The 17072-nt window shown below is 40.5% G+C and overlaps 2 protein-coding genes across 2 annotated transcripts in view; both read right to left on the bottom strand.

Annotated features, from left to right (window-relative positions):
- slc2a3a (solute carrier family 2 member 3a) overlaps positions 1–9260 on the bottom strand; it is a 33984-nt gene extending 24724 nt beyond the window's left edge. Inside the window, exons 1-2 of the mRNA XM_079570960.1 lie at positions 8710–9260; positions 8323–8430 (exon numbers count right to left, since the gene is read on the bottom strand). Coding sequence (XP_079427086.1) covers positions 8323–8334 — 12 coding nt within the window. The 5' untranslated portion in view covers positions 8335–8430; positions 8710–9260. The remainder of the gene's footprint in view (positions 1–8322; positions 8431–8709) is intronic.
- Positions 9261–9962: 702 nt separating this feature from the next.
- Positions 9963–13991, bottom strand: LOC306973989 (cytochrome c oxidase subunit 6B1-like; the record flags this gene model as incomplete). Its single annotated transcript, XM_079571101.1, has 4 exons — positions 13963–13991; positions 11829–11956; positions 10371–10471; positions 9963–10016 (listed from the first exon to the last, which is right to left on the bottom strand). Exons 2-4 carry the CDS (start codon positions 11932–11934, stop codon positions 9963–9965), a joined length of 261 nt encoding a protein of 86 aa, XP_079427227.1. The 5' UTR covers positions 11935–11956; positions 13963–13991.
- Positions 13992–17072: the final 3081 nt, after the last annotated feature.

Genomic DNA, 17072 nt, shown 5'->3' with positions numbered 1-17072 from the left:
CACTGCTTTAATATAAATGTTAAAAACTTGCCCCAGGGGGACAGATTTCTTAAAATGAGTCACTTAAATCCAGAGGCGTGTAGTACTCATTTTAAAATACTTGAGTAACTTTTTGAAGAAAGTGTACTTATAGTTAGAGTAGTTATATCATTCAGTTCTTTGTACTTCTACTTGAGTAATATTGTGATGAAGAATCTTTACTCTTACTCAACTCCACTCAAACCTGATACATAAATCTGACTTTTGAACACTATAAAATTAGGAAAAGACATCAACAATCCATCTGTAAACTTTGACTTATTTATTTTTAGATTTATTTGGTCGGGACAGTGCATGTTAATGAACATACATGGGTCTTATGCATGTAAACACGCCACACCGGATTGTAGCCTTGGGCTAATTTCCATCCATCGTCTCCACTCTCAAACACACTGGCCTATTGTACATGTTTTTAGTGGTAGGGAAACCGGAGTACCTGGAGGAAACCTATGCAAACAAGGGGAGAACCTGCAAACTCCACACTGAAAGGCCAAGGTGGGAAACGAACCCGGGACCTTCGAACTGTGAAGCATGAGCGCTAACCACTACTTTTTAATTGCACTTCAGTTCAGTTATTTCAAAGTAACGTTACTCTTACTTGAGTCAATATTTTGGCTACTCTACCCACCTCTTAAAGGGACTATACAGAGTTTAAAAATGATTCAGGTCCGATGTGCCGTCATGCACGAGCTTAATATAGGAGCTGCAGTTACATGTATGACCTTAGGGGGCAGTAGTGAGTATAAAATGGCTAACTTGCATCCAGCCCCTTTAAATCAAGGGCGGATTTACTTATTAACATTTTCTTCTTCTTTCTAGATGACTTTTTGCTGTGAAATCTGAAACTCTGCTAAATCATGTAAGGTTTTGAAGAGTTAGAAATGCATCTAGTGAAGGAGAAACCTGATGAATCCAGAAAAAACAAACAGAACGTGCAATAACACAAATGTAACACCTCCAGGAGCCAAAGTGTGCAGCAGCAGCGAAATCTTCCAACAGAACGTCTACTGTGTTAAACCGTCCGTGTCCAGGGCGGTGGAAACTCCTGCTCTGGTTACGTAACAACAAACGCTACACGGCGGCGCGCGGCCGGCTACTATAGTTGCATAACGCCGAAAACGGCAACAGCGCTTCCTGAACAGATGCTGCGTCGCCATGGCAACCGCATGTCAACCAGTGATCAGCACTGCCTCGTACAACCAGGAGCTGTGACTGTACACAAATGCACTAACACAGTGAGAAACACGACTGTAGTAGTAGTAGTAGTAGTAGTAGTAGTAGTTGTAGTACTTTGCTTTAAGTCTGAGCTGCTGTGTTAAAACTTTGGAGTCTCTTCCAGGAGCAGTCGCCTCCTGTGTAAACGACATTAGCAGCGGCTGACGGAGCAGATTGTCAGAGCCTGTTGTGATTAGAGTCTAAAGGAGAGAACAGTGTGAGCAGCAGTGACAGCGCCCGGAGCTCACACTTTGGATTAGAATAAACTTTAAACGGGTCTTCAGGGCGTGATGATCCTAATGGAGGTGGTTAGCACTTTAGGACCTAAAAGCCTAAAAGCTTTTCTGTCGGTTTAGTAAGACTTTCTTTAAACGACCAGACTACCAGACACATGTTTGAATTTAGCTTTTGTTGTATATTTGTTTGAGCTGTCCAGTGGGTTTTAGGTTTTAGATTTGCTGATTGCTTTGTTTTTCAATGCCATTTTAATGCCCCACTACTATGTTTTTAAAGCTACAAACACATCTGTGCGTATTTCCTTCACCAGCATCAGCAAATCCCGTCAAATGAATTCGTGCTTCTAAAATTCAAAAGCAACAACAAACAGAAAACTTTTGTTTGTTTGTTTATTTATCTATCAGGACAGTGTATAATTTCATTACGCTTGAGAGCAAAGATGTCCGTACCAGACTGTAGGTACCCTTCAAGCTAATTTCCATCTGTAGTCCTTAGGGGAAAGTGTCTATATATACAGTGCAGTCAAGGGTCATTCATCATTTTGAGTAAATAACAGTGTTCTGTATTTGTGAACTTATGCCTCAAAAAGAGTCGATGCAATGTGGTTATTCTCCAAGACATTTTGATTTAATGCTAGTTTGAATCCAATTTAATGCTTTTAAATGACTTTAAAGGCTTTCATTTTGACACAATCAATTGAATGACTTAGTATATCGTGTAGCCTAGCACAGTGGTTCCCAACGTGGGGGTTGGGACGACCGGGGGGATTACGGGACAATGAGGTGAGATGATTTCAATATGTGTTAAATAAAGTATCCAAATAATAATGAATAAAGCAGATTTTTAATATTATTCTAAATGCTAATTACATTATACTGTAAAGGTTTGGGAACCCCTGGCCTGGCACATGATTTTGAGAAATATGACTGTACACAAAACAGATCGAAACTCCTTTAAAATACCCTACAATACAAACAAATATATGAATATGGATACAGAATTTATCCCATATATGGTCATGTTAGAAGCAGCCAGTGGGAAAACAAACACCATTACTTTAACAAATGCTGAATTATGAATATATTTTCTACTAAAAGAAAGAAACAGACACACGGAGATGACAAAGTGGTTCAACAGCCTATAAATGCTTAAAAATGGACAAAGCTAACCAGGAAGCTAATGTTAGCTTCATGCTACATATGCTCACATTAGCTACAACTGCCATTTTTCCGCTTCGACTGAATAATCTACTGTGTAAAACATCCATATGAACTCAAAGAGGCTAAAGAGAGTAAAAAATTGTGATTCCCATGATTGGTTTTCTTCCCCCTCGGCGAGGCCACACCCCTTTGTATGACCTTGCCTATATCTATCAGCCTGCTACCATCCAAACTTGCCTATTTCTGGACTAAACTGTCATAAAACTCAAAAAGAGACACTGTAACACTCTTTTTCCATTTGGGACTTGGGAGACGACAACAGTGGTGAAATCTTCAACACAAAGCTCAATCAAACTGGACCGGCTAATTGTATCATGTCCCTTTATTGCAGGCGCGGTCGTGTGTTGTTTCTCCTGAGTCACTGTGACAAATGTAAATGGATCCAGCAGCAGCAGGAGAGGAGACAGAGGGAGGAAGGTTGGACTTAAATAACCCCGTCAGACTGACCTGTGAGCGGGCCTGAATCTGCCTCTGTCCGGTACATTTCTCTTACTCTCTCCGACCAGGGCATAATGATAATAATGGTGTTAAAGCCAATTAAAGTAAGTTCTGTGTCTAACTCTTTTCATGCTAAGGACAGAAATTTGTTCTAGTTAAAGGTCAAAAATCTGGACTTGCTACATCGAAAGGCCACATTTGCATTTCACAAAATACGTATCGAAGCAAGTAGCGAATGTCAGCACAAGAACGAATGAGTATAGTTCAAATAACGAGTCGAAAAATCTACTGAAGATCATTGTAGATAGATTTTCCTCAGATTCCACATTAAACATTAGATGTTTAAGTTGATTTGTTTTTCTAAAGTCCTGTACTACTTTATGAGGGTCATTTATCAAGCTGGAAAGTAGAATATAGGTATTTGTGGGCATGTTACACCAACATTTACGATTGCCTGTATTCATGCGTTTCCAATGACATCATGGATAATTCCGGCCACCATTTTGAATACCGAAGTACAACTTTGGACTAGGCTACTACAACATGTAACAATATCTCTACACAGGATGAAAATGAAAGACAACTGATTGACAATGGCATTTTTATGTACTGGTAATCATTGTTCATGGAGATAATAGTAAAAACACGGCCCCAGAGACAGAGACTGGGATCACTGGGATTTTTGCAGTTCATCATGTTGACAAAGTCTCAGTCTGAGTCAGTGTTTAAGCTGCTCAAGACGTTAGCATGCTACCGGTTAGCAACTGTCATCAATCACCTGTCGATGGTTTCAACACGATAAACACATGTGTGAACACTGAGGAAAAACTACAGTAACAGCTCAGCTATGACCCCATGTTGTATCCAAGGCTATAGGTTTGAGTGTGGTTCAGGGCTTTCTCTTGGAGAGGTCACAGCTGAGCTGTTGAAGCTAGATGCTAACCAGTAGCATGCTAACGTTATGAGCAGCTTAAACACTGAGACACTGGTTTCTTCACATAAACGTGCTTCTCTGGGTTCATGTTTTTACTGTTGTCTTCTTGAGCAATGATTACGAGTTCATAAAAATGCCACTGTCAATCAGTTGTCTTTCATTTTCATCCTGAGTAGAGATATTGTTACATGTAGTAGTCCTGCATAATTCTACTTCGATATTCAAAATGGCCGCCATAACAACAAAGGTCATATGACTTAAAGGCATGTAATACAGTTTTAGGGTCCCAAATCTGACGTGTAAATGAGAGAATCCTGCGTGAGTGTATAGAAATACGTAAACTTCAGCTTATGCTTGGTAAAAAGTCTTTATGTAAAGTCAAACTCACAGTATAAATGATGATAAACTAATCCCTAATTTTCCGCTACAATATAAATCAGTCAGCTTGAGGTATTGCTTCTAAAACTGCACGTTTAAATCCATCTTGTATCTTCATCAAACTGCTAAACAATCCTCCTTTTCTTCACCTCTCTCTCTAAAAAGAACATGTCGTCCTATAGCGACAAAAAGCTACAAAAGGACCAGACTCCAAGATGCCACTCGGGCTTCACTCTTTACACAGGAAATGCCCTGCTCCTTTTATTCCCAGCACAAATAGGCTGAAAACTGCAATCCCGGACGTCTGCAGCCAGTGTCCTCTATTTAGATGCATACGCACACTCGGGGGGAAGGGACAAGGGAGAAGAGGGTTACAAACACCGCCCTCCCACTCAGTCTCAACAACACACTGAGCGATGATGGGGAGATGATGGAGATAAGATGATGGAGACGCTGAAATGCCACTGCTGTACTGACCTTCATGTCCAGTTAATAATGTATGTGACAATTCGTTGGGTTTATATTTACAGTAATAAATGTCGCAGTGAGGGAAGGTCAGCAGGTTTGGAGAAGCTGGAGCAATTAGGATAAGCAAAGGTAAGCATCGTAGCAGAGATCTTCATTATCAAATAATGTCGACTGGACTGGGTTGATTGAGTTGAGGATGTTTTCGCTACTGAAGCCAGTTTTGGGTCGATTGCGTTTGTCAAATCGACGTCTCCTTTTCGCTGCACCAGGAGCGCTGTGATTGGTCGAGTGTTGCCGGCTGGAGGCGAATCAGCTGGATAAGGAGGTTTTATCAAGTAGTCGGATAAATGTATGAACTACTTTGTGACTTAAACAGAAATAAAAAGGGGACAGGACTCAATTCACACTCCAGAGATCACCATCGCATTTTAACAGGGCTGAGCATTTTTGTTTCGACTTACGGTTAATTCATCGTAATTTAATCAGAATCAATATCTCTACTTTGGTCAATCTCAATAGTCGTCATGGGACTTTATAATCGACAGGTTTACAGCCATTTCTTTGGCACAAACTGTACCTAGTTTGGGAGTTTGGACGAGACAATGTTTTTTTTTTATGTGTTAAATGAAAAGCATTTGATTTTGTTTGAATAAAAGATGTATCTAATTTTATGAATCAGCAAGATGTATTACATTTATTATGAAAAAATTAAATCAAATTGAAAATCGAGATGGATCAATATAGGGAAAATAATCTGGATTTTTTTTTTTTTTTTTTTTTAAATCACCCAGGCCTAGGCTAAAGGAACAGGCCACCATTTTTCCATACTAAGATATGTCCTTACCTGCGCTTAGACGAGTTCATATACATGTACCTATCTGGTCTTTGTGTGTGCAAAACAACCAAAGATGTTGTTAGCATTTGGCCTCTCCCAGTATATTCCTATAGCTCCAAATGGGGGTGAAGTTGGAAGCTACCACGATCTTCCATGGGCACAAAGACCAGACAGTACATCAACTCGTCTAACCTCAGGTAAGAACATATCACAGTATGGAAAAACAGTGGCCTCATTCTCTGCATTTGACCCGTCCTCCGTGCCGCTGGGGCAGTGGGCAGTCGGGCTCGGTCTGGGGGTTGAGGTCGCTTTTGTGCCGTTGCTCTTCTCAGGTGAGACGGAGCAAATGAGGAAACCTGAGCAGACAAATAGTCGCCCTGCCCCCAAACAGCGACGGGGCTTTGGGTTGATGTGAATCCAGCTTAAGACTGGTACAAACAGGTATAGGCTACAGGGCTGTCATAACTACACCTGTTTCATGTTTACAATAAAATAAATATGTCTACAATACAATAAAACTGTTTCTCTAATTAGGAAGTATATTTTCTATTTTGGTAAATAGATGTGGTTATGGCAGACTAACCGCTCACATCAGGAGGAGCCAGAGTTTGAAGAGACCTCTAGTTTATGTGTTATCAGTCTTACATTTTTAATCATAAGAACGAGAAGAAGCCTCTGAGGATAAAAGCTACTTGTCATTTGAGTCACTTCACATATTGCCTCGTCTATCCGTAATAATTCCCGACAGAGGCTCCAGTCGAGGATGTGGTTAGAGCAACAGTCTGGCCTCTCTGGATCGTAAACTTAAAACATGGACATGATGAGTAATAACATGCAGGTGATTTATGGGTTTGGGGGGGAGGGAGTGTCACTGTTAACAATTGTCAAATCATTGTTATTGGAATATTTATAGACATACATATCGCAAGAATCCACAATCAAACATATTCACACATTTGTTTTGTTTGTTTCAATTCATGACGTGGTCGCTGTTTGATGATAAAAAGCTATTTTCCATTCTCCTCCTGCCGCTCACGACCTAGAACACCTTGACCTAAATTTAGGAACTACAACCTCAGCATCTTCTACTCTCTCCTCGAACAGATACAGAGCAAACCATCTCAGCCTGACCTCCATCTCCTCATCCCCAATAACAGCTCACCGTGATGGATTTACAAGATCATTGTTTCAAACCTCTGCAGCCGACTGCTCCACACAAGGCAAAGTGTTACATTTTGAAGGCTCCATCTGGCTCTTTGTCCTGTTCCTTCAACACTTGAGCGTTATAAAGGCATGGTGTGTGGTAATAGGGCTGCACATTGTCAATATCAGGTGATGAAATCTGACTCCTTTATTGCCAAACAAAAATTCATGGACACTCGTTAGTTCCATTTTGGTGCTCACAGAGGCAGGACAAAGAATACTAACAACTTTATAGCTAAATAAGGAGTCAGGTGACAACTCTGTGGCTCCCAAGATGATGATTATTCTTCACAAAAGTTTAATTTTTACCTGAGTTAGAAACCCCCTGCTTATAATATGGACAATGCTACTATTTGTATATAATTTTGGGAGGCTCAACCCACATCTAAAGGAATAAATTGCCTCTTGATCAAGCAAAACTTACCCCTGCTATAAACATTGTAAAATGTGCTTTATACTACATCAAAGCTGCCATGTATTTGAAGAAAATTTGATGTAGTATAAAACAAGGAATTATTATTATTATTTTTTATTCTTTTTTATTTTTATTCTTTTTTTTATTCTTCTTTTATTTTTTTATTTTTTCTTTCTAGCTACCATGTATGAATTCAAACCACTGTCACAGCACATCAGGTATGTAATAGCTCCTTTTGTTTGTCAATTTTTCGGGAGAAGAAAAAAAAAAGACTAAATATTGTGTGTAATAACAGAAATGTAAAAATGTACACATTTAAAATGTAAAACCACACAATAAAGTAAAAAACAACAACAAAAAACATTGTAAAATGTGTTGCCACCACAGAAACTATCCCTGACCCTGCTTGCCACCCTGTGCTTTTTTTTCTCTAGATCCGCCCCTGTCTAGAACCAGTAAACAGAACAACAATGTTAATTCAATCCATGAAAGACAATTTTGACAATTTGTATCATTTATTCGAGCTGAAACAACCAAGTAATTTCTTTTTAATGCTGTCCCTGGACCAACAGCATCAGAACATGGTCTCTAAAGATATATTTTGTCGATACCTGCTTTAGTACTGGTATTTTTACCAATATCAATAGTAAATTTCAATTCTTTTGCAATTGGGTGTGAGATTTTCTTTGTTTGCCATAACTTGCATGAACACCGTAAAAAGAAACTCTTTTGCAAAAACATAATAATGTGTTCCAAAACTTCCATCATGCTATTAACAGCTCTTATAAGTCCTTAGTTTTAGTAGCTTCTTCACATCATTCCAAATAATAATTAGGCCTAGTTTTAAACCCCAAAAGACACGCTAAAACAGGTTGCAGTTAGAATCCAATGGTCACTGTATTCGTCGCTTCAGTGTAATAAGAAAAGGAGGCGCGCTGACCTGGCTTTCCATGTTCAAAGTTGAGTCGTGCCGATTTCCCGGTGCGCACGGATCCTCAGGTGGTGGTGTAGTTCAGGGAAAGGAGTGCCCGCCCGGTCGCGCTGGAAGCTGCGGGGAAAAGAAGCGCACCGTCACGCACAGCAGCTGTCCATGGTCCTTACCGGCACGACCTCGCTTTCCAACAAAACTACTGCTGTTTCCTCCGCGCTGACGCCTTGCATTAGCGTTCCGCGGTGTGCCAAAGTCAGATAACGCATCGGGGCGGTGTTGTCTGGTGTCTGAGCTAAATGTGGGACAACATATTGCGCGCGAGCCCGATCATAAAGCCTGAAAAGAGAAGAAAAACGCCCTCAAGTTAGCCGTGTGTGGAAAGGCACCGCTCCTTACCTGTCGTGACTGCTGCAGATGCCCAAAGACGATCGCGCGTTCTCGGGGTCGGCGTCTTCCCCCTTTTTCTGTGGCGAGTTTGGCGCACGTAAGCCACGTCACTCACGCGTCTCTTTATTATGTATACTCCGCTTCCATCCCTAAAGCTGGAGTCGGGAGGAGGATGGAGTCAGCGGATGCGACGCCCCGCCTCTCGCTGGATCCACTGTGTTAGTCGGTCGAGGCGGTTTTACGCATGCGCCGGGGAGAAATAGTCATGCGCCTCCTGGTCGTAAAAGCTTCGCAGTGTGTGACCTTCAGGCTGGGCTGAGATGATGAGGACGCTGATGATGGCGCGCGCGGGACGTGTCGTGCAGGAGAGGGTCGGACATGAGGTTTCGCAGCCTGCCGTGATCAGATGCAGAGTAAACTCGCTCTGGGAAAACTTTGGGCCTATGCGGTGGCTTCCATTGTGATGCTGGGGAATGACACATAGCCAGTCAGCTGACGGTGCGTCATGGAGATGTGCCACACTGAACGTACAATTATGTAACATTTCACTCGCGTTTGAAGACAAAGAAAAAAGGAGCAGAGCAGCAGTTCCACAGGAGGGGCTGAAGAAAATACATAAAACGAATAGGCCTATTAATAAAATGATTGTACTTTAGCCCACAGTCATTTTGTGGTTGTGTTTGATTATAGAGTAAAGCACTATTTTACTGAGTGTATGGAGAGTGAAGTAACCAGGGCATCCAACAGTTTGGACTTGGTTAATATCCATTTTAGTCCTCATTTAGACCTGGCTGAGTCCAGTTATATCGTGTTGGAAAGACAAATGTTTTCTAAGATGAAAACAATCTTTGATACCAGCAAAACCTTTATTATTATTATCAACAAACATGGATGGAAAAATGCACAAAGTATATTTAGACTTTATTCCAATTTTATAACCGTATTCTAGCAATGCACATCCCAAATAATATAGACAATATTTACACTTATTAGATTCAATATTAACATTAATTACAATCATTAAAATGCTCATTGTGTGTAGAAATGTTATGGGTTTAAGGAAGTAACTTTTTAAAATTCAAAGTTCAAATTCAAAGATTTTATTTGTCAATTAATTTCACAATGAATCGATATAGTTTGAGGTAGCAAATTGTCCAGCGGCTGTTTGGATACATTATTCTTTGCAGGTCCATCTTCTATGATCTTCATGATAAGGTTATGCAAGGAGGGAAAACGAGTATACAGTACATAAATGAATTTGTTCATATTTTTCCAGCAAAGCTGCCGTTGTCCAGCTGCTCATCCCATTTGTTCACCTGCAGTGACAGAACAGGGAGAAGCAAATTTTGAGTGTTTAATCTTTTAAACAGTTTTGCTTGCTATATTAATATCACTATTATTAATGTTGACAACAAAAAAGTTTCAAAAAGTTACAATCTGGACTTGGTTTTACTTCATTGTCACTTCTCTTCAGTGAGGCTTAAACCGTTTTTAATTGACAACTCGTAATAGAAATAGAATCGTGACAGAACAGAGATTGAAAACAGACAAATCTAACGTTATGCTGTCTTGTGTGTTGTTTGGCTGTGAGAAACTGCTGCTATAAATGAATACAGTGTCCAGTAAAAGGGGAGAATAATGAAAATGAGTAAGAGAACGGTGAGACTGACCCAGACGGTGGGGCAGAGGCTCCTGTAGACCCTTTGGTACCAGTCACAGGGCGCGGTGTCCTGGCCTTTGCCCGAGAGAGCCTTGCTACATCTGTGGAAGTCTGAGCACAACGACATGAAATTATGAAGAGAAGGAAAACGGCTGATGAGGTTTGATCATGTGTAAAGTGTAAGCGCTTAGTTGTGGTTCAAACTCAGTCCTGATTTTAGGGAGCAAAGTAGAGCTCCACTGTCTCGGTCATACAAGTATAAACAGCCTACAGCATAGTGCGGGTCAGCCTATTACAGTGTGACTTTCTGCACGCAAAGCTCAACAAGGAGAGCGCCCGACTTATATGTTATCAAAATGAACACTGCTGCAGGTTCACAAACAATAAACAACCTTCATAATTAGATGGGCAGATACTGTAGGTAGGAAAGAAAAGGTTTAAAGGAACAGGCCGCCGATTTTGCCTACTGAGGTATGTTCTTACCTGAGATTAGACGAGTTGATGCGTACCTGTCTGGTCTTTGTGGTGCACTCAGACACGCAAAAAGACCAAAGTTGTTGCTAGCATTTAGCCTCTCCTTCTCTCCTCCCCTTATAATATAGTACCCCTTTTTATCCACTTAGAAAATTGTGGAAGAGCTTGGTCGCTTCTCGCTTCATCCCGGTTTGGACACATATGGCTCGTTTCCTCCAGCCCTACCCTTCTCTACTCTACTTGGTTTGGTCCTACTCTACTTGGCCTGGTTGTGTTTCCACTATTCTGTAGAATCTGATACTGTATCCATGGTTACCAGGGTGTATCCATGGATATGGCTTTGCTTTTGACTGTATCCATTGGAAACAGTACCTGCTTGGCCTGGTTAGTACCAGGGCCAAGCAGGTACTAAAAAAAGTACCAGTTGACTGTAAAGTGGGCTGGTGGAAACATTTCAAATGCAGGCAAAGTAGAGCAGGGTAGAGTAGAGTAGGGTAGGTGGAACCGAGCCAGAGAAGAGGAGGCTAAATGCGAACAACATCTTCGGTCTTTTTGTGTGACTGAGCGCACGTGTAAAGACCAGACAGGTACGCATCAACTCGTCTAAGCTCAGGCAAGAACATATCTCAGTATGGAAAACGGTGGCCTGTTCCTTTAAAAAGCAATGGAACGTGGTATTTCATGTTGTAAATGTGTCCAAACACCAACACTTTCTATTCATCTTATTCGGCCCCGCCCACTTTTGCCTCTTTCTGCCACAGTTCGGCACTTCCTCTGTCCTGACACTCCCGGTAAAGACATTTTAACTGCATGGTTGACTGACAGAAGCACGTTTGTGGATTCGCACCATCTGTATCGCTCCACTGAGCCACTCTCCCCGTCTGAGTCACACTGTTGAACTTAAAAATGTTTTACTGATAGCATCGGTGAGATTCCCAGCCCCTAACCTTGATGTACTGGTTTGTATAATTTGCAGAAAGTCTCCTCTTTTTACCGAGGTAGTTCTGGAAGCAGTTGCGAGTCTGGTTGGTGTTGGGGAAGCGGGCGTCGAAAGGAGCCGTGTTGTAGTTTCTAATCTGGTCTTCAAACTTGTCAGACATGATGAGGTTTGCTGAGGACAACCTGCAAAAGAGTGATTACAGATTAATGACATGAGTATAAATAAACAAACACATGAAGAATAATTTACTGCATGATTATCAAATTGGAACAAAACACCCACAAACTATCAGACTTCCAGGAAACAGAAGCAAAACGTGACAATTTTGATTTTGCTTTGACACTTGAATGTTGAGGATTCTGTATACAAGAGCAGAGGTTCCCAAACTTGTCAGGCTGGCACCCCCAAATGACCATCGGGAACAATCCAGGACCCCCACTTTAAAAACAAACTAGTAATGTAGATGATATCAAGCAAAAAAGGGACAATAACCCTTTAATGTTACTCCCTACATGCTTTTTTGTGTGTTTTCTAACCATTTGGGGAACAAACATCTATGTTTTTATTATTATTATATATATATTTTTACCTCTCAGTTATCTGCTCTAAACCAGTCCAAACCTGATCTAAACCAGCATAAACCAGTCCAGCCAGACCTGATCTAAACCTGGTCAAAACCAATCCAAACTTCCTCTAAACCAGTAGAAAACAGGCCTACACCAGTCCAAACCTGTCAAAACCAGCATGAACTAGTCCGAATACGTCCAAACTTGCTCTAAACCAGTCCAAACCCACTCTAAACCGGTCCAAAGCTGCTCTAAACTAGTCCAAACCTACTCTAAACCAGTCCTAACCCGTCCAAACCCGCTCTATACCAGTCCAAACCCGTCCGAACTTGCTCTAAACCAGTCCAAACCTACTCTAAACCAGTCCAAACCCGTCCAAACTTGCTCTAAACCAGTCCAAACCTATTCTAAACCAGTTCAAACCCGTCCAAACTTGCTCTAAACCAGTCCAAACCTACTCTAAACCAGTTCAAACCCGTCCAAACCTGCCCTAAATCAGTCCAAACTGGTCCAGCCCTAAATGAGATATTTGGAGTATTACACACTTGAACTGAATGGTAGAGATAGGCAGATTAAAAACAACACATGATTTTTATTAAATACACTTTTTTTTCCCCCTTTTTTTTTTTACGACTTGGAGCAATCTTAGGGCCCCCAGATCAGAGCTCATGACCCACTGCCCGAGAGCCACTGTACAAGAGCGAAAATGATGCGAAAAGAACATGGCTCACCTATAGAGTTCGGGAATGTGACGTCATATCGCTAAGCATTATGGGATTAGCAGCCATTGTAAACTAATGGAGATTTTAAAGTTAAAATACTGGAGTTATTGTTCACATTAAAACACTTGGAGACCACAGTGAGTTAGATGTATTTACCAGCAGTATCTCAGCAGCTAACGGAGTCGTTCCACTGGTTTTTTTCTCCACTTTTTATACTGTTTTTAGCTAATGTTAGTCTATGGAAATGTATGCTAACAGCTGCAAAGATGACGGATCTCCATGGTAACTGTGGACATTCCCCAACTCTATTCTAATCCTTATTGTGCCACTTTTGTTATTGTCTACAGCAATTTAACCTCTTAACCCCCACTTGAACCGAGCACTGTTACTCTGCAGTCGAGAAGTTTCAGATTTGGGTAAAGCTGAACTGGAGAAAATCTCGGTTTATGCGGGGGTTAAGGGGTTAAATGTAAAAATGAGCAATTAAAAACAAGCTAAATTGTCATATCAACAAATTCATAGTGACATTAAGTGGCTAGCATAGAAGCTAACGTTTTAATAAATCCAGTTACTGTTGCCAGAGAGCAGAAATATTAGGTTTTATTATTTAAATGTTTTTATTACCATGATAATATTATTCCAAATTAGCTTAAAAACATTTGAAGTTCAGGTAAATGAATGAAAAACGAACTAACTAAAAACAAATTGAAAACTTTGCAGGAGTTAGCAAACGTTAATCTGTCAATTAACCCATAACAGGTGATTTATATCTTAAAACAAACGCTTAAAACGACGGGCTACAGCAAATACTTGACACAAAAATCATACAATTATGAATTAACTGGTGGAAACGTGTAATAAAAGCAGAAAATAATACAAATAAAGTAAGTTTTAGCCGACCTGAACGGGACAGTTTATAATCTCAGGAGCGTCCGTGGTGGGTTTATCCTTCCCGGTGCATCATGGGAAATGTAGTGCAGATTAAAAGATCAGACGCTGGGTGACAAGGAGCAGGATAGAGCTGCCCTCTGCTGGAGAAAGCAGACACGTGCAGGTGCCGGGCAGTATTTTCATGTAGGGGAGACCGGGTGGTTGTAACATGGGGAGAGTTGTAAACACCATCAATTCCACCACTCAGGGATAAGACAGGAGTCACGTGATCATATCAGTGTTTACCCACTTCCTCCCTGATCCCACGTGGTGCTTGTCAAAAACAGGTTCATGCTGAAAAAAATGATTTTGAGGTAAGACAGTACATTTTTTGACCAAGATTATACTTTGTTTAGTGCCTATACTGTTGCACATAAAACCACATGACTTACATTAGATTAAACTTGTTGTTTCTCAGGCAAAATGTGATGTACATGTCCCTTGCTAATTTCAAACCATTATACTAATACAGCTAAACAATGGCTGACAGGGGTGGGGATGGTTGTAACACAGTCATCCCCTATATGCAACTGATAACACTTTTAAGAATGCCAGACAGTGGAAAAAAAAAAAAGACTGACAGATTTGGACCAGTCAGATCAGATGTAAAGGCACATGGGATCTGCCATGTAAAACTGAGCAGATCCTGCAAAACACAGCAGAAGCTGAGAGACCGGTGTCCAGTATCTTCCCAGTGTAGGTCACACTGAAGCATCAACAGAATTTTCTCTGAGGTGCAGGAGGAAGTGTTGGCCGACTCTTTGACTCAGACACAGACCTGTATTATGGACTGACTCCACTTAAAGAGGGGGTATTATGCTTTTTTCAATCACAAAGACATACATCCAGTCTATAACACACTACAATGATGACCAAACCTTCTGTTGGTCTGTAAATGCAGTAAATTAGAATAACTGCCTTGTATAAAATGTCTCTCTCAAAATGGCTGTAGTGAATGTCTTGAAATAGGCCTCTGTCTCTTTAAGAACCTCAGACCCTTTCCGACACGCCCCCTCCACACGCTGTCTGTGGCATCAGTGGGGAGGGGGTTCTGCTGAGGAGCAGTGGTTGGTTACTCGGCTGGTGACGAAAGCTCGGAGGCGTCTCCAGGAGGTGGGGGCGTAGGAGGACTCAGGCAAACCTAACTGTTACAATTTACCGGTAGTGGGGTAGGTTGTAGCAAAGGACCACCATGTATTTGCCACCAACTCACGAGGTCTGTGATATTCTCGGTGATATTCTAGGTTTGAAATGGTGCCATTTGTATAAAAGTTTGAGAACTCTAGCTCAAAAATTCAGTGAGTTACAGGTGCTGAAGCAAAAAGTGTTACCACCATACCCGGGCTCCCCTATTTATTCAAGGTATCAAAACTACAAAAAAAAGAGGGGAGAAAAAAAAGAAAGAAAAGAAAGAAAGAAACAAAACAATAATGGGCCATTTTATTTAGGCAATAGATAAATAAAAATAAAGTTATTATAATAAAATTAAATACAATTAAAATGAATAAATGAATAATAAGATAATAATAATAATAAATAATGAATAATATTAATGCAATTATTTAAAAAAATAAAATAGTACAAATAAATAAAAGAAATAAAAAAAGTTGCCCCTTCCGCGTATAGCCTATTTTTTCCTGTATCAACAGCACCATCTAGTGTAGAGCTGCAACAATTAGACACACTGCAGTACAGGCCGAGATCATTTTTGAGGCTAAGCAAACATATGCATAACATATTACCAAATGAAGCCTTCTCTCCTTCTTTGCTTCTTAGAATCAGAATAAAATGAATAAAAAATGTTGGGCTGTATTGTACAGGTCTGTGTCAGCATAGTTTTTATTCTGCTCTGCCCTCTTGACTTAAAACTCAAAGGTGAACTCCCTCTGTCTCAAAGCAAACAGGCAGGAATGTTGAAATGATTTCTATGGGCAGGAAGACTTCATAAAAGCTGTCCACCATTTCCACCAGGCCGTCTCCCATGGCAACAGCTCAATATAAAGAAACGTGTGGAACAGAAAGGCAGCAGCGCCGGCAGAGAGAGGCAGAGGAAACGCTTTTATGAAAGACGGCACTAATCCTCCCTCTGTGCCTCCAGTGAAGATAGAGAAATGACAGGGAGAGTTTAAGGCCTCCAGCAAGACATCAGAATCCTTATTATATAGAATTCGGTGGTCGAATTCTATGAAAAAAAAAAAAGAATCTGTAGGCTCTGTGAGATAAGATGGAACTCACCGACTCCCCACATTCACCCTGAAGGAGTATCCTGATACTTCTATTACTGGAGAGTCAGCCGTGTCATGTTGGAATAAATAGATAAACAGAATGTGTGGTAGAAACATGCAGTTGTTGGAATTGTTGAAATTTTACTCAAGAAAGTAGACTACATCACCTGCCGGGCATAGTAACGATGGAGTACATGTATTTAGAACACTCATTTCACTGTATTCGGGTATCGTCACTCTTCCTTGAGGGTATTTCACGTGATCTGCTGTATTTGCAAAGTGTTTTTTATATTCCCGATTGATTAGTGGGAAATAAGTTCACAACAGTCATTACAGCACATGTTTAATCATATGCCATATTTATATACGTAACTATAATGCAAATCATTGTGAAAGTATTCATAATATAGTCATCTAATTGGAAAAGTAACTGAGTACGTTACACAATGCATATTACGGCAAGTATTCAGTATTTTGTGACTAAAGTTAATTTCAACGTATTCTTCCCAACCATATAAACGTAGCCATTTTAGCGTTGAGCTAAAGGCTAACGTTAATTTGACGCTAATGTTAAAATAGTGCCACCACCTGAGTCTGAGAATGTTGATGAAACACACCTAGCTTTATGTTTATTTAAGTTTTTTGCTATCTTTTAAAATATTATTCTATTTTTGATTTAGCCTACGTTAGAATGTTGACGGTAAGTCGTCTTTACCATAGAAGTCACAGAGATTCCTTTAGCTACCAATCTGAGTCTGTTCCTACAAATGCACACATTTTGTTAGCCGTACCAACAAGATATGGTAAGTATGTTTTGTCCTTTTCATGGCATTTCTACCATTTCTGTTGTTTCTT

This window comes from Gobius niger, assembly GCF_951799975.1.
Source record: "Gobius niger genome assembly, chromosome: 14".
In the NCBI taxonomy this organism is placed as follows: domain Eukaryota; kingdom Metazoa; phylum Chordata; class Actinopteri; order Gobiiformes; family Gobiidae; genus Gobius; species Gobius niger.
Note: the sequence above shows the minus strand (reverse complement) of the source record. Positions and strands in the feature narration are given on the sequence as shown.